The following is a 25508-nucleotide window of genomic DNA, read 5'->3' on the forward strand; positions in this document are numbered from 1 at the left end:
CGGCCTGTCGTGGTGTGTGTGGTACTACTACTTGTACCGCCCAGTTCGACCTGCAGGGGTGTCTCGCTTCGCTAATGTTCAATTCCATGTTGGGCTCGGCGTTACGGAGCGCGCGCGCTCTATCGTCCCTCTTGCGCAGAAAGAGAAAGGGGTTGAAACGAGTCGCCCAGCCCAGCTGCTTGCCACCCATTTCATGCTGCTGACTGCTACCCGCTCTTACCAACATAATTCTTCATAGGGTAGGTACTAACACCTGGGTCGGCAACCAATTCGGACATGGCACGCACACAGCGCCAATGGAACGTTTCCATCTGACCTGCACCAGCTGGCCGACGTGGCTGAGTTGGGTCATCCGCCTTTGAGATTCCGAGGAATGTCTCTGGACAAGAATAGAAATAAACCCCATCTGCTCGCATCGTGCCGTCAACGGGTAATTCGTATCTGCCCGGGCTGTGTGGCAGTGCTGGCTAGGTCTTCGACTGGACTTTGACAGGTTGAGTGTGACACCCCGGACTTGGCAAATTCTTTGGCTGTTTGGGAGGCCGGGCGACCGAGCGACCCGCCGTTGGGAAAGGGAATGTCCATTTCTTCCCAAATTGCACGCCCGGGTTTGGGTTTGGCAGGTCGAGCGAGCGAGGTAGGGAGCGAGATGGCCCAGCTACTGCCCAGCTACTGCCCTGCTTACCCACAAGTCCTGCTCGACTTTCCGTTCTTTCGGATCGCGGCACCACCCAGCGCCCACTCTTATTCCAGAGTGGCAGCCATTAGGTAACATCCCTAGCCTGCTAGCTGCCCTTAGTCATTCGATATAATCTCCATAAGTCTCAGCAGAGTCCCGATACACAGGTATTTACATACATAAGAGATGTCTTGACCTGCCTTGCGTGCCCACTGATAAAACGGAGCCCCGAGCTAAGAGGCTATAGTCGGCCGTCCTAGTGGCAGACGGCTAGCCGAGCTACGCTGAGTGGGCGACTTCGCCAGAACAGAATAAAGACTCTGTCGATTTCCTCGTATTGCAATTGTGGTTCTCGGCCACCCATGCCAGCTCCCCAACCGAATCGTGGGCGGACGGCGGCCATACCTTCAATACAGCGGAATAGACACGGCCCCCTTCGTCTCGGAGCCGCCCGTGCATGCTGAAAACATCTATGTAGCAAAGCCCTGTCTTTCGACTCTGGAACACCTAGAACAGTCGCCGGCTAAGTGAGATTGACTGCAGTAATACATGGCTTGTGGTATCCATGGTACCGTGCCCTTACCAGTACAAAAGGCTCTCTGCTTATGCCGTTGCGGCCAAGCGCCTCCATGCATTTCGCTGTTCCTTTGCTATCCTACACTATCGTCCAAAATCAAGCCGGGACGTGCCAGCCAGCAATGGCCACAAAGTTCCGCAGACAAACCAAACGCTGCTATCAACCAAAGCCGCATCGCCCTGGTCCCGAGGCCATCATCCCGATCCTTTTCTGTCATGACGTCTTCCTGGTTGGCCCGCCCGACGTGCCACACGAGAAAGGAAAGTCCCGAGCCAGCTCCCAAGGGTTCCCAAGGCCCCTCCTTATTCTGTGTGCCGCACCCACATCGCCCCCGGCCCCCTTCGCGATATTACAATTACACACCTATCATCGAGGCCCTGACAAGATATATACCATGTGACAGGCTAACCGAGAAATGAGGAGAGAATGTTAAATGGAGATATAGTACAATGGTCGACTTCGGCAGCTCCATCAATCAGTGGTCGGCGGTCATGGTAAAACCCGCGAAAGTGCGCCGTGCACAGCCAAAAGCCAGGCTCATTATGCTCATAAGACAACTCGGGCATGTTCTAACGAGCAGTAGGTGGCCGAGGCTCTGCTGCAAGTACGTTGAGATAGCCGCCACGAGTGATGGACCGTGGGTCGAAGCCAACATCCTCGTAGTTATCGCTGGTTCGGAGTGAAACAGATGGTTCCGGCGCGTCTTTGTCGGCCTTGATGGCATCCAGCTCCGTGGCGGTAGCGAGATCCGCAAGGTGCTGTAGGCTCTGGCTTGCGGTGGCTTCCATAGAGGACGATTGCGGAGGGGTGGTTTCGATGTGCTCCGCTATGCGAGCTCGGATCGTTTCGTCCCAGGTGGATGGAGCCAAGTTACAATTGTGAAGCTCTTTCAGGTATTCTGTGGCTTCTTCCTGGACCGCCTCAACCTTCTTCAGCTCCAGAAGCGTTAACGCCGTCAGGGAAAAGAAGTGGTAGTTCAGAGGCGTGATGAGCTGCGCGTTGGCGGTGAGCAGAGCCACGGACTCCTTGCACGGCCAGAGGATATCACTCGACTTGGCATTGGTCTGAAATAGATACGCCAGCAGCCTGCAGTGCCAGTACACCATGTGCAGTATTGGGTAAGAAGCGGGTGTAATCGTGGCAGGGAGGACTTCTCGGAATAGTTCCATGGATAGGTTGAAGAACGAGCTGAGAAGAGGGGCTGCCCCAGACTCATGCGTCATGGCCTTCGGTGGTGCCAATGCCACGGGAGCAAAGTGCCCCAGGATATTAGATAGCCGTGCCAGATGGTAGCCATTGTCTCCAAGAAGTGAATTTAGCCGTGGAAGAATGACCACACTGTCATTCGGAATAAGCAGGGGGCTAGCGGTGCTGATGGCGTTCCATCTATCGAGTGAAACTAAAGTCCACCAGGCACGTACTGCAACATTCTCGTCTGAGTCTTGGTCCAGATCATGGCCATGATCTACCTGAGAAACATGCAGGCGCATAGAATATGCCAGGCCAACCGCCCGGCCGAGAATGGATGATTTCGCAGCGCCGCCATGCTCCCCCTGAGAGAGCCGGGACCGTAGTTGTCGGTAGCAATAGCAATCAAGATGAGGGTTTGAAGGTGGACTAGGTTCGTTACGTAAGGACGCTTCGACACGTCAACTTCCCACTCGGTAATCATGCGGGTGGCATTCACCATGTCACCGCTGGCGTAAGGGCCCGTGAAAGACGGAAAAGTCTGCATGGCACCATGGAGCGCTTCGATGAACGCGTCTCGAAGAGTAGATGGACACTGCGCGAGTTGTGCCTCCAGCCGGTCCTTGGATGTGGAGAGTAACGGGAATGACGGATGAATAACCTCGAGATATCTGGAAAGAAAGTTAGCGAAATGGCTCCTCGGCACGTTCTGACAATGACCTACCCATTGTAAGTGCCTTCGTCGACCTCACGACCCGAGGCAATGCCATTAAGATCAATCATACCATCTAGCACGTTAGATGGATGTGGCGGTCCGTCACCCTCAGTCTTAGAGGCTATAGGAGTCGGCGCCAGTCCATTGGCCGAATAGTTCGGTCGGGTGCGTTCAGAAGGGGTGCCATATGGTTGAATGGGTCTAGGCTCTGTGCTCCAAGTCGGTTGGCGGGAACTGGCCGGTGTGCCAAATTCTGCTCCCGATATGCTAGAATAGGGTCGTTTACGTGTGGCCTCATCCGATTGGGCAGCACCCCCTGGAAATATGTCCGACGACTCCCTTCTCGCTGAAACAAGTAGTTCACTGAGCGTGGTATCCCCATGGTTACCTTCGCTATTGAGCTTGCCCTCAATATGGTTGATCCGGTCAGCCAACTCCTTAATATATCCCTTGCTAGGCCCGCGCTTCTGGGGTATTCGGCTAAACATGCAACGAATATTGGACCGCCGGCAATTAGAGCAAGGTTCCTCGCCTGATTCTGAAGTAGAGTCGCACTTGACCTTTTTGCGGCGACACTCATCGCAAGCTCGCGACACTTTGGACCGTTTCCTGGGAGGCGTACTGTCCGGAAGATGAAAGTGCGGCGGTAAATGTTCCATAGAGGCGCTAGGTTGCAAGTGCGTCGGATGTTGGCCCTGTGGCTGGTTGGGCAGATACTGTGGTTGCGCTTGTTGCTGATGTCCCTGTTGGCCATGTTGGTGTAGAAGTTGGTCGGCATCAGACTGGTGGTCTTGCTGTAAACCGTGGGCCAGGGCCTGGTCGTGATTTGAAAGTGGATCATGTTGCTGTTGGTGCATGTGTTCCTGCTGCAGATGCTCATGTTGCAGATGTTCCTGCTGCATATGCTCTGGGTGCATGTGATCCTGATGGATATGTTCTTGATGCATATGGTCTTGGACGATGTGGTCTTGAGGCAGATGATCTTGGGGCATGTGTTCCTGGGGCAGGTGATCCTGGGGCAAATGCTCTTGCGGCAGATGGTCTTGAGGCAGATGGTCCTGAGGCATATGCTCTTGAGTCATATGTTCCTGAGTTAGGTGATCGTGGGGCATATGTTCATCGGATATGTGCTCTGGATGCAGGTGTTCTTGGTGGATGGAGTCCTGACGCATGGGTTCTTGATCAAGAACCTCGTCATTTAGGGGGTCTTCGTGTTGCTGTAGACCCTGCTCATCTTGATCCAAAGTCTGGTGGTCAACCATCTGTTGTAGGCTAGGATCCTCGCCGGGGTCCATCATAGGAATTCCATGAGCAATGCCCTGGCTCAATTGGGCAGCTAACTGGAGTTCTTCGGCACTCGTTATGGCATGTCGCATCTGCTGCCGTGGGGTAGAAGGCTCGTCAAGTTGGTTCTGCTCTTCAGCTGGCTGTTCGAGTTGGCCAAGCTCGTGCTGCTCGTCCGGACGCGGGTTCGTACTATAGAAAGGGCCATTGTCTTGACCATCGGCAGTGGGGGACGGGTATGACTGCATGACGACATCCTGTCCTTCAGCAACTTCCACCTCGGATTCCTGTTTTTCCATCTTGGGGAGTCCCGTCGGCGGCGGCGGCGGAGGGTGGGCTGCAGGTTTGGGCCGTCCTTCAATGCTTTGGCAACCTTGAGCAGACGCGGTAGCAGGCTGACGAGACAAAGTACACGGGAGTGAGTTGCTTGCTGGGTGGCCAGTTCATCAAGGCAGTTGCCAATTGTCCACCATGCAAAGTGTGCCGCGCTGTTCTGCAGTTAAACCGATATTGTTATTAAAAGTTCCGTGCTCATGTTCAGTCCGTAGTTTGGTCGCGATAGCCTCGTCTGCGCCTCGGACGCTTCAGGAATAATTACAGGTTGCTCTAAAGATATGTACAGGATGTCCAATGCTTTGGGCGCGACAGGCTCGTATCAAGTCGCGAGCGCGTGCAATGGAGCTAGCTATCCCAAGCTCGTCGCACGCGATCCAAGCCGCGACAGCGCGCTGGCATCGCGAGAAGTGGTTGTTCTTGCAGGCTGCCATGGTTGCGACGCCAGAATTGGGGGGATTGGAGAAGTTTGCAATGGGAAGCAACGAATTCATTGTTAAACGCACCTTGAAGGTTAGGGATTCAATCGAGCAGCTCCGATAATATGGGGATGGAACAGGAAAAACGTATTGGTGATTGTCCGGACGAGAGACGGAAGAGGAAGAACCTGTACAGCCGACGACTACTTTTTTTCTCTCTAGGGAACAGCCACCTCCGGTGGTGATACAGCCCGTTCTGATTGATTCTCACGTTACGCCCGGCTTCTCTCTTTTTTTTTCGGGAGACGGGAGAAGATTTTGCGAGATCAAGCTGACTGTTCCAAAGCAGCCAAGGCAAAAGGTAAGTAGACAGGCAGGTTGGTGGGGTCCATCCTGCAATCACCTACAAGGTTAGGTAAGTACTTAGGTATGTAGGTACTGGTCAGAGTTGAAGAACTTGCTCAATCAATTGATTGCCCCAAAGAGGTACAATTGGTCACTGTAGGCACATGTACTTATGTATTTAGCCCCGTCCCACTTATTCTCACACCACCAGCCATGACGACAACGTTGAACTTCTTCAAATATTTCCAAGACAAGGTACCTTAGGTATGCACATAGAAGCCGAGCTGAAACAACCAGCAGCTGATTAATCGGCAGTTACACGTCCACCATCCAACTCCTCCCAACTATTAAGTGATGTAGGTAACCTGTATAGGGCCAGACCGTAGAATTTATAGACCAAGCCCAAGCAAAGCCTAGGCGCCACTCAATAGTGTTTTCATCATCTATAAAACGAACCTACCCAGCGGCAAGGCTGCATTGCGTTGCCAGCCCAAGGGAGAGAAGTTGCCTAACGAGACACGATATCAATATGGGCATGGCGTGTCTGCTATACTTTAGCAGGATAACGCTTCGTGGTTACTGGGCTACGTCGCCTGCTGCTACCCCGTCTCCGTCCTTCCTGTTGCCCCAAAAGCCTTTGCCATAGCTTACACATATTTCCTCGCCTAGAAAAAATAAGAAGAACTGTCAATCAAGGAGAACCGGATGATATAGCTATGTTGAAATATATCCCGACCACGTGTTATCCTGGTCAACGAGACACTCGACCAATGTGTATATCGACGTGTGTGGGCGCGTTATCAAACAACTACACGAAGACATGGTAGGGGGAAGACAGGCGGGAGGGGACAGACAGGAATGGCCATGAGGATATCCTCTGTACTTACCTTTAGCAATCCCGCCCTCGCCCTTTCTTGCGGCGTTCTTGCCGGCCGGAAGGACAAAAACAGCCATGGACTTCTCCTTGAGCCTTAGATCCCAGCACTCGCGGAACTCGGCGTTGGGCCTGTCACGGATTCCTCGATAATCATTGACGAACCGGGCCTCATTGCCGGCCTTGGCAGCGTCTACGGCCAACTGGGCATCACGGTCGATTCGGAGATCATAGTCGGATTTTTCGTGTTCCCGGTTGTGCTGCGGCAGAGCCAAATCACTGTGCACAACACCGAAATACGGGATGATCAGAGAGCCGGGTGCTAGGTTACGGGTGGCGCAGAGCCCGGCTTGTCCGTGGGCAGGGTGAGATGGTTGCGTGATGGCCGTGATTTTGACCAAGGCAGATGGCCCCTTGGGGAGCGAGAGAGGGATCTCGGATGCCAGGTCTGGCCCGCGCGTCCTGAGAGCGTTGAGTTGCTCCTTGGTCACATGGGCTGCGTAAGATGGCTTCATGAGATAGGACAGAGTTGGGGGCCAATTCTTGGGGGTTGCCTTGGAGTCTTTCGCCATGGCAGATGGTGGAGTGGAACAGTTGACGGCCTCCCGGATTGGGCAGCACTATGATAGACGGCTAAACCGTCAAAAACAGCTGTGTGCAGTGATCCGGGGCGGGATACGCATGTCAGTCGTGAATGTAAACCTAGGTACATATATGCATTGCAGGACGACTGCTGGTTGTGGTGAATCGGCGGCAGGCTTTATTAGCGTCAGTGGACTGGTGGGGCACGGGCTCGCTGCGGGTACCGGGCCCGCCCCAGTGCACTGCAGCAGCTCTCATGTCTCTGTCTACGTTAGTACTACAATTGAGCGTAGGGGCGCGCGCATCCACTGCGCGATTCGCATCAGATGCCAATGCGCGATGCTGCCGGGTGTCTTGAAAGAACACGGCGTCATGATTCACGGCTTGGGGGGGGGTGGAGGGTTTCTTCTTCTTTCGATTTCTCGGCTTCTCAGTTGATATCCACCTGGAAGGCCACGAGAGAGCCGCACCTGACCGTTTGCACCAGGATAATGGTAGATGGACGGCGCATGCTCCCGTATGAGCAACATAACAACCAGGCGGCGATTGGCAGACCGTGGCAAGTCGCCAGAGACGTGGTATGTAATGTACATACCTCCATGCCTACATGTACTGTAACCGTTAATCTGTAGTGGCAATGCGGCAGCCCGCATGTGAAATGCAATACCAAGGCCAAACCTGACCAATGGACTCACAGGCCAAGCACGAGCCCGAATCTAACGGCTTCTTCGTAAGGATCTCTCGTTCCGTCGGGTCTTACATCGTCATAGTGATAAGGTCTTCCTCCAGGTACGTATTAGCGTTGTGCCTTCCTTAGCAGCTACTTACGCAAGGTAAGGAAGGCTTGGCCTTCCGATGTTGCATGCATACCTCCTAATGTATGTTCCTACATAGGCCGCTGCCTTCCCCACCTGAAGACCTAGAGGGCCAGGCAAGGAAAAAAACCGCCAAAGCTTTTTGTTTCCTTCTCGATCCACGTCCCGCGACACGCAGGGCGAGTGATTTCCATATATTGTCAGCTCCCGTCTCCTCTCATCGGCCAATTCAATTCCATCGTTGGCTGCCGCCAAATCCTGCCCAGCGTCATACTCGGACCCTCATCCGATCTCACAGTGTAATCCTTGCGACGCATATTACCCCGACGGTAAAAGAAGAAGAAGAAGAAGAAGAAGAAGAAGAAAAGGCAATCTCGGGAAATTCATAACCACAGGCACAATCTGGTCTCGCCAGGCATGCTTGCTGTTGCTTGACAGCTTGACTCTGTTCAGGCAGCCAGCCGGATTTAGCGGTCATTAAGTTTCTCCCCAGGTTGAAGTCCTTGCGCGAACAGACGAACTATTCCGAGACGACTCGGTCCCCTGCGTTACACATACAGCCCATATTCAGGACGATAAACCGCCCATCGCCGTTTACGATTCGAGAAAGGGTTAAAACTTGACGGTTCCCGCCGCTACCATCGAAACACCCAACCATGCGCCAAACACACGACAACGCCAATGTGCGCCGTATCATCCGTCCAGTCTTCCTTGGCGCCGCCAAGGTTGCCATGCTGTCCATCTCGGCGGTGACAGCGGCCCCAATGAACAGCATACACGCCAGAGACCTTCACGACGAAGAGCCCGAGGCAGAGGGTGGCGCCCTATGGGTTCTCTTTGCTATATCCATGATCTTGGTGTTGCTGGGAGGTGCCTTTGCCGGCCTCACAATCGCCTTGATGGGTCAGGACGGAATATATCTGCAGGTCATATCCAGAGATCCCGAAGAGCCTCAGCGTAAGAACGCCAAGCGCGTCCACGATCTCTTGAACAAAGGAAAACATTGGGTCCTTGTAACACTACTCTTGTCCAACGTCATTGTGAACGAAACTTTGCCGGTCGTGCTCGATAGGTGCTTTGGTGGTGGCGTCGCTGCAGTCATCGGCAGTACAGTGCTGATAGTGATATTCGGCGAGATCCTCCCTCAGTCAGTTTGCGTCCGGTATGGCCTACAGATTGGTGGATACATGTCCGGGCCTGTGCTGGCGCTCATGTATGCAATGGCACCCGTCGCCTGGCCTACCGCGAAGCTCCTCGACTGGCTCCTTGGAGAGGACCACGGCACTGTATACAAGAAGAGTGGTCTCAAGACATTGGTGACATTGCATAAGTCCTTAGGCGATGTTAGCGAACGCCTGAATCAGGATGAAGTCACTATCATCAGCGCTGTGTTGGACCTCAAGCGCAAGCCAGTGGAAGAAGTCATGACACCCATGGATGATGTTTACACCATGTCCGAAGACACTGTTCTCGACGAAAAGACCATCGACCAGATCCTTGACGCCGGCTACTCCCGTATTCCGATCCACCAGACTGGTAACCCGAACAACTTCGTGGGGATGCTTCTGGTCAAGATCCTCATTACTTATGATCCTGAAGACGGCAAACGTGTTAGAGACTTTGCGCTCGCTACACCCCCCGAGACCCGCCCGGAGACTAGCTGCCTCGATATCATCAACTTCTTTCAGGAAGGCAAATCACATATGGTTCTGATTTCCGAGTACCCAGGTGAGGACCATGGCTCTCTCGGGGTTGTTACGCTGGAAGACGTCATCGAAGAATTGATTGGAGAGTGAGTATTAGGCATCCGAACCGCTTTATCGGCAGGTCAACGCTAACAAGGTTCAGGGAAATTATTGATGAGTCGGACGTCTACGTCGACGTCCACAGAGCTATTCGCCGGACGCACCCGGCCCCCAAGGCTCGCGTCCAACGCAAGGACCTTCTTAACAAGGATGTTGGAGTCAAGGACGGCAGCCTGATTGATCTGGAGGATCAAAACAACCGACCGCCTCCAAACAAGCGAACATCCTTTGGCGGAAAGACTGATACTGCGGCACTGTCGAGTAGTCCCAAGACGACCTTACTAATGCGTAGAAGCTCTGCTGGTCATGACGGCCAGATCTCTCGAACCACCGTCCCGATCAAGGCCAATTTCGAAGAGATGAGAGACCATTTCAAGCATCTTGGTCCCTCTAATCCGGCATCAAACCCAAGGTCTACCAAAGTGTCCGCTGTCAAGATCAAGCCCGGGACCGGCGGGCAGACCCGAACCGGGTCGGTTGCGACAGAGAATGCCTCCGAACACTTCATTCCAAACGGCGATGGTACCAACGAACGTACAAGCCTGCTCAAGCCTGTGATTACCTCTAAGGATGCTGTCCAGGCATTGCAGCAAACGTACGGTACATCCCCAGCAGCACCCCAAAGAACCGGAGGACCTACCATCGTTGTCGACCAAGACCCTGCCGAACAAACCGAGAGGGGCGCACAGACGAAGGATTCCCACCAGGACGATGACAGCTCGCCAACGGTAGCTTCGAACAGTAGTATTGGATCTTTGCTGGCAGACAGGCGGGCGCTTCGGCGGGGTAATGTTCGCAGCGGCAGCATCACCGAGAACGTTGTCGAGGCCGGCGGAATACGAAAGGTCGTTCTTGAAGCTACGGCCTCGGGCGACGAGGGCGAGATACTTATTGTAGAGAGCCCCACTCATAGTAGGTCTCAGGCATCGGAGGAGGACGCGGAGGGCTCTGCAGCCAGTGGTGCACACGCCGAAGGCGCTTCGAATGCCGAAGCCTCTCGTCCTTCTGGAGGTGAAGGGAAGAAAAAGAACAAGCGGAGGAAGAAGAAGGGTGGGAAATAGGCGGTCCGCCTACTAGCCATGTTACCAATGTAAACATTACTGCTTTCTTTGTGTCCGTATTTTACAACATTAATGCTTCGCTACTGAAGTCGCGGCAACAGCTTATCCATAGCCAGACCGAATGATTCGAGTATATTTTGATAATAGCTACATATTGTTCGTCCAACTATGGCATGCGTGTGCTTGGTGGGAATAGGAGTTAATCCGCTTCTCATAGCGGCAAACAACTAATGCCATAAGGCATAGGCATTCCGAGCGCATCTGGATCATACGAAGCCATTTCTTCTGCCTGGTCATCTAGTCATACCAGATGGCATTCATACCAAAGCCAGGTTCAGGAACCCTCACTCTGGCGACGCGACCGAGAAACTCGTCCTTCCACCGGTAGATTTCCAACCAGCCTTCTTGGTCGTCGGTGATGGCAAGCCACTCGTCGCTCCAATCGCACGGAGAGACGGCGTTGCTGTGTCCCCCGCTTGTTGGGGTTGGGTTGAGGCAGAGCTGCTCCTCGATGGAGCCGCAGTCGCGCAGGCGAAAGGCGGCAATGTAGCCCTGCAGGTCGAAGCTGTTGGCGCGCGAGGTGGCGAACAGGTAGCGGCCGGAGCGCGTCAGGGTGCACACGTCGCTGCGGTACATGGTGCCGTGGTTGGGGATGCCAGGCGGGATCAGCGGGTAGGCGTGGTGCGTGTAGACGGGCATGTGCGAGTGCGGGTCGATGACGTACTCGCACAGCCGGTTGCCCGCCTCCATCAACGCGTACAGGTACTGGCCCGTCGGGTGCATGGCCACCCAGCGCGGGTGGTCCCCGGGCGCGGGCGCGTCGACCGACCCCGCGAGCGTCAGCTGGCCGTCTCCGTCCTTGCGGTGCACCCACAGCTTGTTGGCCTTGAGGTCGGCCGAGTACAGCCAGGTCTCGGTCGGGTCGAAGGCCATACCGTGGATGCCCGTGTCGGGCTGGTACTCGTAGTTCTGCAGGTTCTCGGCTAGGGCGCCGCTCGGCGTGGTCGCGAAGACGGAGCCGTGCCCGGCGTGCTTGTAGAAGGGGTTGCAGTAGACGGCATAGGGCGGCTTCTTGGCGGCGAGGAGGAAAATGGCACGCGTGTTGGTTTCTGCCGAAGCGGCTTGGGCTGGATGGAAGGTCGGGCGAGTCAGCCCCTGGGTGCAATGGCCGTACACAGCTGCACGGGCTGGGTTGGAAGGGTGGACGTACGGTCGTGGAGCATGGGGTGGGAGGCCTCGTGCACAATCTCAGTCGGGCTCTTGACGGCAAAGCTCGACCACTTCTTCATGGCGGCGCCGTATATGTTCTTTTTCCGGTGCTGCACATTGGATGGGGCGTCAGCTGGACCGAGGTAGGCGCAGCAAGAAGCGAGAGCTTACATCGAAGGCCATCCATGATATGGGCTCGTCGTGGGGGATGTCGGTTCGCTTGACCAGTTCGCATGTCAGCTTGTCGTCGTCGAAAGCAATGGTGAAGATGGCGCCGGGTGGCGTCCACGTGCCGACCATCAAGTGATGGATGGGCATTTTGGCGGCGTATTGCTGAAGGGCCGGCAGGCTTGGTGGTGGTCGTCGTCAAGGGCTGGGCCTGGGTTGGGTTCCGAGCTGGAGCGCGCCTGAGGCTTCATGATCATTAGGTAGTCATGGTCACGGTTGAGGTACTTGTATATTGGCAGGCCTGGAGGCGTCTGTTGTCATGCATCTCCACTGGCAGACGGGTTGCATGTTGGTGTCAATTGATCAATTGAATGGACGTGCAGTTCCCACGGGTTACCCCTCCTCCGCCTAGTCCATACCTATGTTCGATTCAGGGAAGAAAGATGTACCACTGGACGGCTTCGGCACGCCGTTACGGTAAATGGTCATTCCCTTCGGTACCATTGGTCGGCCAGAATTTGGAACCCTGGAACTTACAGTAGCAGCGGAATCTTGTTCACAAATTGCCGGGTAATCGCTTCCCCCTCCCCCGATGGATGGATATCGGGAATCTGCTGCTGCCCCGCGCCAATCACATCAATTTGCAGCGTGTACTGGAGTGTACATACTTACATCATTGCATGTACTTTGTCACCACATGCACCGAGTCAGGAACATTAAGCAAGTGCTGATCTGGCAACGAGGCATGGACTCATGTTCAATCGATGCCGTTCCAGGTATCAATCCATCGAATACCTAATCCAGGTGCCAATCAGTCAATCAATCAATCAATCAATCGGTCAATGGCACCTTCAACGTTCCCATGCGCACCCCGCAAAATCCCTCTTGGGCTACCCACCCTTTACCCTTTCTGTTGGCCACATGGTTCCCTGGCTGCAGCATCCCCAACTCAGGGCAATCTTTGACCCGGCCATCCCAGGTGCCTGCTAAGCTGCCTCCTGGGCTCTTGTCGGGCAGACTGCAGTGCCAGTTGGAGACGCTGCCCGCTTAGGTTCTAGAAGCTGGGCGACGGGCATGCTTTGCCCGAGCCACGCTGCCACTCCTAGAGTCCCAGAGTTCCAGCGGCCTCGCCTGCCGCGACAGAAGGCCGGTCCACCGTGATGTGATGGCGGGGTCTGCTCTCGGAACCTCCTACCATGGCATCCTCAAGTCATTCAGCGATCCCGGGTGACAGAAAGCCCGATGGCTGCTTGGCTCTGGATGGAGACGTCGACTGCTTCCTTCCTTGTATAAAGCTCACCCCGGGCCCCTTTGTTTCCTCCCTAGACCATCCTAACTCTCTCTCCATTCCTCCTTCTTCTCCTCCTCCTCCGTCTACCTCTCCATCGTCGTCCTCTCCCTCCTTTCTCGTCGCCGCCCATAACTGCCATCATGTCTCCCGACGCTGCCACCGGCCTGTCCAACGCGGCCCAGCAGCCCAACCCGTCCAGGTTTGATCCCACCTTCACGCAACATGTGCTCGACACCATGGGCCCCAAGACTACCGAGAGGAATCGCGTGGTTCTCGGTGCCTTGATTCGCCACATTCATGACTTTGCCCGTGAGGTCGAGCTGTCCATCGATGAGTGGATGGCCGGTGTCCAGTTCGTCAATGCCGTTGGTGCCATCTATGAAGCCTCGGGAAAGACGAGAAACGAGTCCCACCGCGTCTCGGATATCCTCGGTCTCGAAACGTGAGTTGTCTTTGCGCCCCGTCCTCGCTCTCCGGTCATTGCAGCTGACCACATGCCAGTCTTGTCGACGAAATTGCACACAAGATTGTTGCCGAGGGCGACGTGGATCCTACCTCGTCTGCCATCCTCGGTCCCTTCTGGTCACCCAACGCCCCCTTCCGCGAGAACGGCGGCACCATCATCCAGAACCCCGCCCCTAACGGGAGGGTGTGCCTGATGCACGGTGTCATCAGCGACTTGGTCACTGGAAAGCCCATCCCGGGCGCCGTCTTTGACATCTGGCAGGCTTCCTCCAACGGAAAGTACGATTTCCAGGACCCCGACAACCAGACCCCCAACAACCTGCGCGGCAAGTTCAGGGCCGATGAGAACGGCAAGTATTGGTTTTACTGCTACCACCCGACTGCCTACTCTCTGCCCACCGACGGCCCCTCGTACACGCTGCTGCAGATGATGGACCGCCACCCAATGCGCCCAGCCCACATCCACATCATGGTAAGTCGGAAGAGAAGGCCTTGCCGGGAGAGGTATACGCCTGGCTCCGCTTGCGGGCATCATGGCTGACGAGTCCGTAGGTCACACACCCTGAATACAAGGGCTGCACAACCCAATTATACCCCAAGGACGACCAATGGTTGGCAACCGACACTGTATTCGCCGTGAAGGATGACTTGGTAGTCGATTTCACTCCTCTGCAGGGAGACGACAAGGCCGAGATTGAGTTGAACTACAACGTCATCTTGGCGCCCAAGGACTACAAGGTATGTGGGATCGACCCAAGCAACATGATGACTGTGGGCACTGACACTCCGCTGTAGGGTAAGGCTTTCTGAACAATCTACATGGGAACTTGGATGTGCCTTTGGTTGTTCAAGGTTTGGCCACAACAAAGACCAAGCTGTAATGATGGAGAGGTATGCGGTTGCCCAAGAGCCAGCGTGCCGAGGACTGGGATCGGCCCTCTCGGGAGATTTATCTGTCGTTTCTATGCAAAACTTACGAGATACCACTGGGCACAAAGCTGTATTATACAGCACAGGTAGTGTATAAATATACCGACATGACGACAAGACAAACACAACCGAGTTTTAGACGTCAAGCAAAAGTGGCTTTTGGCATCTTCAGATTACTTACTCCAGGCAGCCAAGTCAGCTCCGTGGTGGGTTGTTGCTCGGCCCAGAAACGGTCGCTTCAGACGGTGTCTTGGCCCAAGCAAACCATAGGCAAGCCTCGGCGGGCCATGACACTGATTGTCTGGGGCCTTCTACTTGAAGAACCGACAACCGACCCACTTGGAAATCGGAACTGTGAATGTCTGTGTATGTCCAGCGCCACGCCGTTACCGTCATTGAGGTGGCAGGCTTTAGCGAATGCCCTGTCGCAGAGGCTGGTGGCCGGGGCTGCCAAAGGAAAACAATAAGATACAGATGCAATGACGCATGACGGCATGACAGCCCTGCATAAATCCAGCAGAGACCGGAAGCACACTCGGACGGCTTGGCTCGGTTATAAGAAGAAAGGCGCCGCATGATTACGTACGTGGTCCAGTGCGCAGTGCGTCTTGAAACGGCCTTGGTACCATTGTCCCCCCCCCTTTTCTCCGGCGGACGTTGCGCCGATCGGACGGACAAGGCGTGGGTAGCAGCAGGCCGCATCGGAACTCTGCATCCTGCCACGGCTCTTGAAACCAAGGTTGGGCCAATGAGACAGACGGACCCCTGCTGGCTTCATTCAGGGTCCTCCCTCATGTAACCTAGGAATGCAGATCTTATAGGGCTGAGGCTGCAGCAATACATATATGTGGGCACCGAATGCAGGACCCTTTGCTGCCTCGACCGCAGACAAACATTACATGCACTGACATCCTACATTACCAATCACTACCACCTACCTCGTATGATCCCATGTTTCACCGCTGACATTTTGGTCCGTTGTTTTCATTTATCACGTCGATCATCATCAACCTGCACCCAATACCGCAGCTGGCTGGCTGGGTCGGATTTGCATGGCATTGCAATTGGCCTATCGTAATTTTTCGTTTTCGTTGTCGTTTTCGTTTTTTATTTTTATTTTTCTATTATTTGGCTCTTTTTGTGATTTTTGAATTTTTATTTGCTTTCTCGTTGCTAGGACCTTCTTCTTTTTGGTATGTATCTGGTAAGCGCTCTTGGTTCTCAAATGCCGACGTGTCTATAAGTACAGGATGAACCAGGGCTGCGGCTACATTCGCACTAGTATACAATGCCTTCTGGTTCCGCTCGTAGGCGTGATAATAGATATAGATAACATCTCAAGGGCCTTCGCCATGCCGGTTTCGCACTGGGGAACCCTGGTGGCTGATGGCACTCGAGTATCATTGGGAGTATCTGTAGAGACTGTGTTTGACCTCGCGCCCGGATGCCAAGAAATCCTTCAACATGCAAGCCGGGCCATCTCTCCCCCATTGCTGTAGTCGACTGACTCCATTGCCGCTGTCTCAGCAGCAACCGATGGAGCGAATGGCATCTTGCGTCAGGCACGAGATCTCGCAAACGTGATAAGGGTGTCCTGTGTAGCGAGCGGAATGCTCAGATAAAGCCTCAGCCTCGAGGCGCCACCATACACCGAAAGAAATCCCGGGGCTGCTTGAGCTTCGATGGGGTGGGAGCAATCTCGAGAGGAAGATAGAGGGGGGCCTGGCTTCCTAAGCAAAGGCGCCGACGACGGACATGCCAGCAGCTACGAGGTATTAGTGAGGGGTCCTTCAGGATACGATGGGGTGGGCTGACTGACCTCCAAGCAAGACACAGCAGAATGCCTGCGTCTTCTCTTTCTTGGTGAGATTCTCAGCCTCTTCGGACAAGAAGTCCTCGGCGAGCAGGTCTACCAGTGCGGCGTAGATAAGCAAACCCGAGGAGCTGAAAGGTTGTTAGTAAGGAGGCGGGAAGGACACCGGGGCCAGTGCCGGTGGAAGGTTCTACTTACATTGCATTAAATACACCGACAATGATGAGACCAAAGGCGCTGTTCGGGTCATAGGAGCCGCGGGTGGCCAGACCAATAGCTTGTCCAATGGGGGCGGTCGTTCCAAAGGCGACAACAAGCAGCCATGGCCGGAGACTTCCCTTGGGGTAGGGCACCGCCGCGATACGGGAACCGAGACCGAGACCTTCGAACATCTGATGGAACAGGATGGCAACCAGGAGGATGACGAAACCCTCGATGGTGATGGAAACGGTCATGCCGACGAACACCGAGTGGAACAGGATACCGCCTTCGAGCAGCGTGATGTTCATGGACATTTTCTTATAAACCATGGGGTCAACGTCCTGGCCCTCGACGTCAAAGGAGCTCGCAGTAACGACCGGCATCTGCTTCTCCTCGCGGTAAGGAATGCCAGATTGCTTGATCATGTTCATCATCTCCAGGCGCTGGCGCACGTATTGTTCGTAGAAGACGACAAACCACGGCGGCATTTCCGAGTTCGGGTTGAGATCCAGCTCCGAGTTGGGACCGTTGACCCTGGCGTTCTCTTCGTACATTTTCTGGGCCACTCGCTTCTCGAAGGAGTCGTCTTCGTCGCTGCTGAAGCTGTTGCGGTCGTACCGAGGGGGCGGGGAGGCGATCCTGCTTCCTCGTGTGCATGTGCATGCGCATGCGCATGCATGCCGGCCATCTGGTTCATCGCGGCCGCCGAAGGTTGCGACTCGAAGCCCTTGGCGCCTCCGTGGGAATGCCCACCCATCTTGGCGTTCAGCCACATCTCGATGACGAAGAGACAGAACATGGAGCCCATCATGATGACACCAGGCATCGGCGGGTAGTCTTTGATGAAGAGATCGGGGAGGCATGGGTCCGTGAGACTTCCAAAGGCCGTGGGGAGAAGATGCACAAAAGCCGTCGCAATAAGAACACCTGTTCCGAAGTGCTTGCAGAAGAAGAAGATCTTCTCGGGTACCTTGAGCCATGGGAGCTTCTTGCATGCGACGGGGAAACCAGCACCAAAGATGGAGAAGGCCAGCACCAGAACTTGATAGATACGTTAGCTCGAGCTTTCCACGCGACACGACGGGCGGGACAATACTCACACAGAGCGATGACGTGCAAGGGAAAGTCGTATTCTCCGGTCTCCTTGTCACTGCCGCATTGAGGCTTGACGTCGGCCATAGCTTCGGCCATCTTGACGCGTATGTCTTCCGACTTTGGTCCGCACGGGCGTGGTAAAAGAAACGCCCAGATTTGTCCGAAACGGACAGGGGATAAGAGGACGGGCAAGGAAAGAACCGTCCGGCGGCTAGAGTCGAAGAGGAGGAGAAGAAGAAAATAAAGGGGAAAAAAGACGAGAAGAGAAGAATGAAACGGAGGGATGGGGAAAAAAAGGACGTCAAGTCCTGGAGAAGAGAAGGGGATAGATGGGGGAAAGAAAAGGAAGAGCAAACACACCACTCCTATATATTATGGGGGACAAAGTATACCAAGACTCGGGGGGAAAACAAGAAGGCGATGCCCAGGCTTTATTATACTAGACCCCTCGGATTAGTTGAGCACATGGACATTGGGCTGAGGTTATTCGAGCCGAAGTGGGTGCCAGGGCTGTGTAGTCGAGGGAAGGACGATGCGCGGTGGACTTGGCTCGCCAAGAATGCCGTCCGTTTGAGGCTCCCAAAAGCTACGGCGATGAAGCAATCCAATGCCTGTTACAGATCGACATTAGTGCCTGGCAGAGAGGTGGTAATGATGGAGAGCCCTCTGGGGCGGCCGTCTCCACGGATCGGCTCTGTCGACCTCTCAGCCTCTCAGCCTCTCCCACGCCATGTCTCGTTCTGGGTCCAGTCCAGGTTGGAGCAGAAAGCCGATGGAGGATGTGGCCAGGCAGCTCCAGCCACGGCCCAACGATGGTCGTCACAAACTTGGAGGGTTGGGAATCGTCTGAGTTTGGTGGAAACACGGCTTCAGATCTGGACACACACCCCCTTTTCCTGCGTATTCTGTTACTCGAAAATCTTGCTTGTCGCGGAAGCCAAGTGAAGGCTTCAGATGATCTGATAAGCCAGATGCATCTTATGCGGTTCCCGGGCAAGCGCAGCCGACGTGATGAGGATGATCCGATTGCTTGCTTGATTGATTGATACGTACCTCTGCGAGCTATACTTAGCCACTTCTTGGGTCGAGAAGGGCCAGGTATCATGAAGAATGGAGATGCCAAGCTTGTACATGCACATGAGAAAGTAGCATCTGCTCGCGTGATCATGCCTTTGCTACTACTAGCCTTGGTCGACGTTGTCCGTCTTGGAGAGGCTGTCTGGGCTGCGGGCAAACGCCTGCTGGGATGCGAGTATTTGAGAGCATGAAACCAAGCCTCTCTCCACTTGGCGGGAGCCCTGGTTATGGGGTCATTACTTACTGGGCTATTGTTAGGCTACACGGTATGTAGGTATGTATGTACATTACCACTGGCAGGCCGGGCAGGCCCCGTAGGCCCCGTAGGCCCCGTGAGGCCCCGTGAGGCCCATGAGCTTAAGTGAAGTAAGGATTTGTGCATTGCCCATGTCCTAAGCTCCGAAACAGGGTTGCCGGTGCCGTGCGGTGCTACCTGGACCAGTCCTAGGCTCCTAGCCGCCTGTCGTGCGTCAGTAGTCAGGCAGGAAGGGTTTCCCAAGGGACCGCGAGGGGGTCGGTCACCTACCTACATGTACCTACCATACCTAATGTAATGCACTGTAATGTTTATGTCCAGCTTGCGTGCCTGCCTATCTATTGTGCTTGTAGACAGACCCCTCATCCCATCCCATGAGGCCTGGCCCTACCGTTCATAGTTCATAGGTGGCCAGTCAGTCCAGTAAGGCAGGTTACATGTAGTTTAATGACTGGAAGAAGCAGCCAGCAGCCGGTTGCAACGGCGATGACCAGTCGGGCAATTGATTTTCTGGTGCAGGGAGGCTACTTAGTAGGTAGGCCGGGAGGGGCGCTGGGGCAGGCCCCGCGTTTCCACCGTGACCCAAGCAGTAACAAGCTTGCGAAGCTTGCGAAGCTTTGGTTCTGGGGTGGGGGCCTGGGGGCCTGGGGGCCGTGGGAGCGGCAGTTGTACATCCTCATCAATATCAACATCAACATCGACATCGACATCTTCTGATCGACATCATCCCTCATGCATGCCTTGCACGCTGTCATACGGCGCCAGAAAAATCGAAAGTTCTTGTCCTCGAGTCCTGCGGCTGGTCGGAGGCTGAGACAGTCGGCCGCTTGGCGTTGTTTAAGAACCTGGGGTTCGCTAGGCCTGCGCTTAAGTGCTCAGACAGCGCCAAGAGCCGATCGTCTGTCTATTCTGCTGCCGACTGTGTCACCGTGCGACAGGATTGACGCGGCTCGCAAATGTCCCGACTTGAATCGAAACGAACCGAGTCGTCACCAATCGGGCCTGCAAGCGTGCCTGGGTTACGTACTTTGTTCTTATTGCTTGGCGCCCGTCCGTAGCCAGCATCCATCACCACCCATCTGAGCTCGTCCGTCTCCGCAAGCAGCCAAGGGGGGCCTACCCGTCTTTGAAACGGCCTATCCGTCCTGCACTTGCAAGTACCGCCCTCTACCTCCCGCCTACACGTTCCCACCTACGGTAGTCTTCCATCATCAGCCCTCCCGACCCCTGGTCAGGAGTGTTAGCACCCCGACGTCCATCGTAGCCCGTCCTATGGAGCTATGGCATTGTGCCGTGCCGTACGTAGTATAGTAATTCCATTCCCATCACGTCGTCAGTGCCATCATCATCATCAACAAGCGAGCCTGATCAAAGCCAAGGACGGCAGCCTGGCCCACCGGTGGGAGCCCTCACGACCACCGGGTGGACAAGGCCTACTATAATATTGCGTCCCATCGTGCAGTGATCGGCCCAAAGTTTCCTCTTCCCCAAAACATCTCCTGTAATATCAATCATCATAGCCCACGCTCGTGCCGTACCATCTGAAATGGCTCTCTCTGGCGACTCACCGCCGCCCTCCACCATGCAATCGCCTGGTATGTTTGTTTCCCGACTTTGTTCCGTACCCATCCTTTATCAGATCAGACCAGGTCAAATCAACCCATCCCTATGCGACCTTACTCGTGATATGGAAAGCAGCCCATCCGAAGTCCGGACGTGTTTGAGATCTGGCTCCATGTTGCTACTGCACCTTCCCGCCCGCTTGCTCTTGCTGCTCTTGCTGCTCCTGCCATGGTCGACGAGGCTAACCCGCTGATCGGCGCGACAAGACGCAGCTAGCTCTGCCACGGCTGTGGGTGACCATGCCAACATGCTCGTCTCCTCTGGCCCCGCCAGGCCATCCCGAACTGCCGCCCACGGCGCACAAGAGAACCTTTTATCCCAGCCCGAACTGTCAGATCCTGCCATCCAAACTGGAGCTACAGTGATAACTGGTGCCGAGGACACCACCGGCCTCGCAGACCCCATGAACTTTGGCCGTCACCGTCGTGATAATGTCACCCAACGTCAGATGAAAATCGACCACCCCAAAGGCAACAAGAGAAAGCTCAAGAAGTTCTACACGCGCCAGAACGACCTCATTGATCAGTTCCTCGGTGCCGATGACGAGGAACAGCTCAAGGTCGAAGAGGACGCTCGCGTCGCGCCCAAGATCAAGTTCGCCGTCGTGGGCTCCTTTGTCGTCAACTTCTGCCTGTTTGTGATTCAACTCTACGCCGCCATATCGACAGGCTCGCTCTCGGTAAAACAACCTTCATCTTGTGGTTTCTCGGGATACGCCTTTGTGTTAACCCCTGGTGCTTAGCTCTTCGCAACTGCTGCCGATGCCTTTGTCCGTAGAACCCCTCCTGGCTCCACAGAAACAAGTAACCTCCTAACCCGGTAGGCAGATGGACCTTGTATCGTCCTTTGTTATGCTCATCACCTCTTGGCTTGCCGCCAGGGCGAGCGTGTACAAGTACCCCGTGGTAAGTTGAGCATGACGATGATCCATGGACAAGAACTGCATCTGAACGGCGCACGTGTAGGGAAGGACTAGAATCGAGACCATCGGAATCATCCTTTTCTGCGCCTTGATGACAACAGTAGCCATCCAACTTCTGGTAAGTCTTGGCCCCTCCCTATATGCATGTGTTTTTTATATACATGTATACGCATGCCTGTATACATACAAGCCACGGGAGTGTCTTCAGCCTCAGCTGACCCTGACCTGGTATCTACCAACGTAGGTCGAGTCGGCACGAACACTGGGCGGTGGAGCGGCGGAGTCCAAGGAGCTGCACATCATCCCCATTGTATTTGTGGCGGTTGCCATCTTCGCCAAGAGCAGTATGATGCTCTACTGCCTGGCATATCGGAATTACCCCTCGGTGCATGTCTTCTTTGTGAGTCATGCCCCTGCAGGCTCCTGACGCATGGCCAAGCCTGACTTTAGCCCAGATTGATCACCGCAATGACATTGTTGTCAACATCTTCGGACTGGTCATGTCCGTGGTCGGCAACCGGGTGGTTTGGTACTTGGACCCCATCGGGGCCATCTGCATCGCGCTTCTCATCCTCTTCTCGTGGGTGGCCAATGCCTTTGAGCAAGTATGGCTGCTTGTGGGCAAAGCAGCGCCCAGAGACTTTGTGTCGAAGCTTATCTACATGAGCATGACGCACGACTCTCGAATTGACAAGGTCGAAACGGTAAGCAGCCAGGCCGAGCCGAGCCGGGGGACGGGGCTAACGAAGACGCAGTGCCGCGCATACCATGCCGGGCAGAAATACTACGTCGAGGTTGACATCATCATGGACCAAGACATAGCGCTGCGGGTGTCACACGATGTGAGCCAGGCGCTGCAGAGAAAGCTGGAAGGTGAGTCATGCCGTGGTCCCATGCTACGGCGCCAATGCTTGCCAATATTCGGGAGCGGTGGCTGATTTGGTTTATTTGCGGTGCCTTGCAGGTCTTGGCGACGTTGAGCGAGCTTTTGTCCATGTGGACTACGAGGATGGGCACGATATCCATGAAGAGCACAAGCCCCTGTACGAGAAGAACAAGAAGGCGAGGAGGTCGCTGAGGGAAGTCTTACTCGGGGCCAAGCAAAAGGGCGAAGATGATAGCAGGGACGAGTGACGCCGCGCAAGGCGGATGGGGGCATCGACCGGCCAGGAAGACTGGGAAACGGGTCAAATGACAAGAGTCGGGTGGGAACAATCAAATAGAAGGAGCAAATAGATGAACATGCGACGTATCGATTGAATGATACGCCTGGGCAGCGATGGCCACGATTGAATTGTGTGGTCCTTCCTTTAAGTATGTACCTACATCCTACTGTAGGTATGTTTGTACGACTGCCTTATTAGGGAACCTTTGGTTTATTGAAGTTAGAGGCTCGTACTGCGTAAGGTGCCTGCCTGCCTAATCTAGATCCCTAGCGTGGTAGGGGTGGCACTGACCATGGGGGGACCAATGAATATGAATACGACTACATGGCCATGGCGGGACGCTAGAAGCGGCAACCGAACGGAAATCGTTCGAGCGTTCGCAATTCCTGCCCTCTACTTGCATTGCAGTCCATCCATCCATCCCGTCCAACAGATAAATCTTCCACCGACATTCTTCTCACCACACCGGACCCCGGATAGGAAGCCAGCATGTCGGCCTCCCTTCTCCTGCCTGGCCTGCGGAGGATTGTCCTCAGGGCCCCCTCGCCCCCGTTGCTTGCCGGCAATGCCTGCGACAACAGACACAACCACCGTCGATGATGCGCCCCTCGCGAATTTTGCGCATCGTACGACAAGCGAGCACCAACGCCCAGCCCGCCCTCAACTCGGCTACCACTAAGGCCTCCCCCGCAAAGGCCGCCTGGCCCGAGACAAACGACAAGGCCGTTGGCTACTGGCTCCTTGGCAGCGCCGCCAGCGTCTTCGGCATCGTCGTCTTTGGCGGACTTACACGCCTGACCGAGTCCGGGTATGTGTCGTCCGACCTGACCTGCCTGCCTGGCAAAACACGCCCGCTAACTCTCGGCATAGCCTGAGCATCACAGAATGGAAACCCGTCACCGGCTCGCTCTGGCCACAGTCCCAGTCCCACTGGGAGTCCGAATTCGAAAAGTACCGTGCCTCCCCCGAGTTCAAGATGCTGAACTCCCATATGGACTTGGCCGAGTTCAAAAAGATCTACTTCATGGAGTGGGCCCACAGGCTCTGGGGTCGCGTCATTGGCATGTCCTTCGTCCTGCCCACCATCTACTTCATCGCCCGCCGTCGCGTAACGAAGCGCATGGCCCTGAACCTGGTCGGCATCAGCGGTCTGATCGGCTTTCAGGGCGCCATTGGCTGGTGGATGGTAGCGAGCGGCCTGAAGGACGACCTGTTTGCGCCGGGGAGCCACCCTCGTGTCAGCCAGTACCGACTCACCACCCATCTGGCCACGGCCTTCGTCTGCTACAGCTGGATGTTGCTTGCCGGTCTCGGTGCATTACGGGCCAGGCGCTTGGTAGCTGACCCGGCCGCTGCTGCCAAGGTCATTGACGCGCTCAAGAATCCCGTCCTCGTGCCGTTCCGCAGGTCCGTGACCGCCCTCACAGCCTTGGTCTTTGTCACGGTTCTTTCGGGCGCTTTGGTTGCTGGACTCGACGCCGGACTGATCTACAACGAGTTTCCCAAGATGGGGCTCGGCCTAGCACCGCCCAAGTCGGAGCTCTGGGATAAGTTCTACTCGCGCAAGGAAGATGGATCGGATCTTTGGTGGCGGAATATGCTGGAGAACCCAAGTCTGGTTCAGCTAGACCACCGCATCCTTGCCACCACCACTTTCTGCGCCGTGCTCGCGCTCTTTGCTTACTCGAGGACAGGTCGAGTCGCTGCTGTATTGCCCAAGGATGCAAAGAAAGGGGCGCTTGGTATCGTCCATTTGGCCTCGCTGCAGGTGGCGCTCGGAATCACTACCCTGATCTACATGGTTCCCATTTCCCTAGCCGCTGCCCATCAGGCTGGCGCTTTGGCACTTTTGACTGGCGCTCTTGTTTTAGGACAGCGACTTCGAGTTCCCAGGCCCGTCATAGCTTCAGTCCAACGAAAGCTCAAGTCGGTAACACCACGGTAGGCATGGTCAACGAACTCACAAAATGTAAATCTCAACTGTACTATAGTAGCTCATCACGCCTCACCCTTGTATCAGCTTGCTATCCGCCCGTAAATGGACAAGATAGAAACAGTCCTGAAGTACTCGTGGTATTTCTGCAATGATCTAGAAGGGCAACTGTTCTAGACAGTAGACGTGTCACAATGGGTTGCCTAGTTGCGTAGTCGTATGAAAACGGCACGCTATAGTGCGGAATCCCCCTCTCGCCATCCAGGGAATCTTTCATTGCGTCGTCTTTGAAGGGACAGGGGCCGTGGGTCTTTGGTTCCCTATATTGTTCCCAGTATCTACGGTTGAAAGGCAAGGTGCGCCGTCCCCTGTCTGGGGACCTCGTAAGTTATCGAGTGCCTCGAAGACTCGGCTCAGCCTATACCCAAGCCCAGTTTGAAGCTCCGTATCCGACTCTTTTGCTGGGGCTACAGGGCAGTGAGCCCGTGTATGGGTGGGGAATTGATATCATAGGCCCCTCCCTCTCCCCAGCACTTGGCCCAGAATACCGGTCTGGGCCAAGTGCTGGGGAGTTTCTATCGTCGAATTTCGGGAACACATCGTAGCAGCGTACCCCAGCGCGTGACGCTGGTCATGTGTGCCCTGAACGAGGTATATGCGGGATACTGCAACACAGGTTGAA

The 25508-nt window shown here is 55.0% G+C and overlaps 8 protein-coding genes across 8 annotated transcripts; 4 read left to right on the forward strand and 4 right to left on the reverse strand.

The window, feature by feature from the left end:
- Window positions 1–1825: 1825 nt before the first annotated feature.
- Window positions 1826–5270, reverse strand: PG997_012727 (uncharacterized protein; the record flags this gene model as incomplete). Its single annotated transcript, XM_066817041.1, has 4 exons — window positions 1826–2642; window positions 2726–3115; window positions 3169–4873; window positions 5042–5270. 4 exons carry the CDS (start codon window positions 5268–5270, stop codon window positions 1826–1828), a joined length of 3141 nt encoding a protein of 1046 aa, XP_066662733.1.
- Window positions 5271–6116: 846 nt separating this feature from the next.
- Window positions 6117–6986, reverse strand: PG997_012728 (uncharacterized protein; the record flags this gene model as incomplete). The annotated part of the gene is made up of 2 exons (XM_066817042.1): window positions 6117–6205; window positions 6428–6986. The coding sequence occupies 2 exons, from the start codon at window positions 6984–6986 to the stop codon at window positions 6117–6119; spliced, it is 648 nt and encodes a 215-aa protein (XP_066662734.1).
- A 1481-nt stretch (window positions 6987–8467) lies between these two features.
- PG997_012729 (uncharacterized protein) lies at window positions 8468–10677 on the forward strand (the record flags this gene model as incomplete). The annotated part of the gene is made up of 2 exons (XM_066817043.1): window positions 8468–9603; window positions 9660–10677. The coding sequence occupies 2 exons, from the start codon at window positions 8468–8470 to the stop codon at window positions 10675–10677; spliced, it is 2154 nt and encodes a 717-aa protein (XP_066662735.1).
- A 297-nt stretch (window positions 10678–10974) lies between these two features.
- PG997_012730 (carboxy-cis-cis-muconate cyclase) lies at window positions 10975–12204 on the reverse strand (the record flags this gene model as incomplete). The annotated part of the gene is made up of 3 exons (XM_066817044.1): window positions 10975–11804; window positions 11888–11996; window positions 12058–12204. 3 exons carry the CDS (start codon window positions 12202–12204, stop codon window positions 10975–10977), a joined length of 1086 nt encoding a protein of 361 aa, XP_066662736.1.
- A 1281-nt stretch (window positions 12205–13485) lies between these two features.
- On the forward strand, window positions 13486–14620 carry PG997_012731 (catechol 1-2-dioxygenase; the record flags this gene model as incomplete). The annotated part of the gene is made up of 4 exons (XM_066817045.1): window positions 13486–13787; window positions 13847–14282; window positions 14363–14548; window positions 14606–14620. The coding sequence occupies 4 exons, from the start codon at window positions 13486–13488 to the stop codon at window positions 14618–14620; spliced, it is 939 nt and encodes a 312-aa protein (XP_066662737.1).
- Window positions 14621–16470: 1850 nt separating this feature from the next.
- On the reverse strand, window positions 16471–17945 carry PG997_012732 (Zinc-regulated transporter 2; the record flags this gene model as incomplete). Its single annotated transcript, XM_066817046.1, has 5 exons — window positions 16471–16505; window positions 16560–16684; window positions 16752–17393; window positions 17474–17795; window positions 17855–17945. The coding sequence occupies 5 exons, from the start codon at window positions 17943–17945 to the stop codon at window positions 16471–16473; spliced, it is 1215 nt and encodes a 404-aa protein (XP_066662738.1).
- A 3074-nt stretch (window positions 17946–21019) lies between these two features.
- On the forward strand, window positions 21020–22861 carry PG997_012733 (cation efflux family protein; the record flags this gene model as incomplete). Its single annotated transcript, XM_066817047.1, has 8 exons — window positions 21020–21484; window positions 21548–21574; window positions 21633–21710; window positions 21771–21845; window positions 21972–22127; window positions 22183–22431; window positions 22483–22600; window positions 22692–22861. Coding segments are annotated over 8 exons (1338 nt in total), but the record flags the coding sequence as incomplete, so codon positions are not given.
- Window positions 22862–23489: 628 nt separating this feature from the next.
- Window positions 23490–24838, forward strand: PG997_012734 (cytochrome c oxidase assembly protein; the record flags this gene model as incomplete). Its single annotated transcript, XM_066817048.1, has 2 exons — window positions 23490–23701; window positions 23764–24838. 2 exons carry the CDS (start codon window positions 23490–23492, stop codon window positions 24836–24838), a joined length of 1287 nt encoding a protein of 428 aa, XP_066662740.1.
- Window positions 24839–25508: the final 670 nt, after the last annotated feature.

The sequence above is a fragment of the Apiospora hydei genome, assembly GCF_038363865.1.
Source record: "Apiospora hydei strain CBS 114990 chromosome Unknown utg000009l_segment0_segment0, whole genome shotgun sequence".
Classification (NCBI taxonomy): Eukaryota; Fungi; Ascomycota; class Sordariomycetes; order Amphisphaeriales; family Apiosporaceae; genus Apiospora; species Apiospora hydei.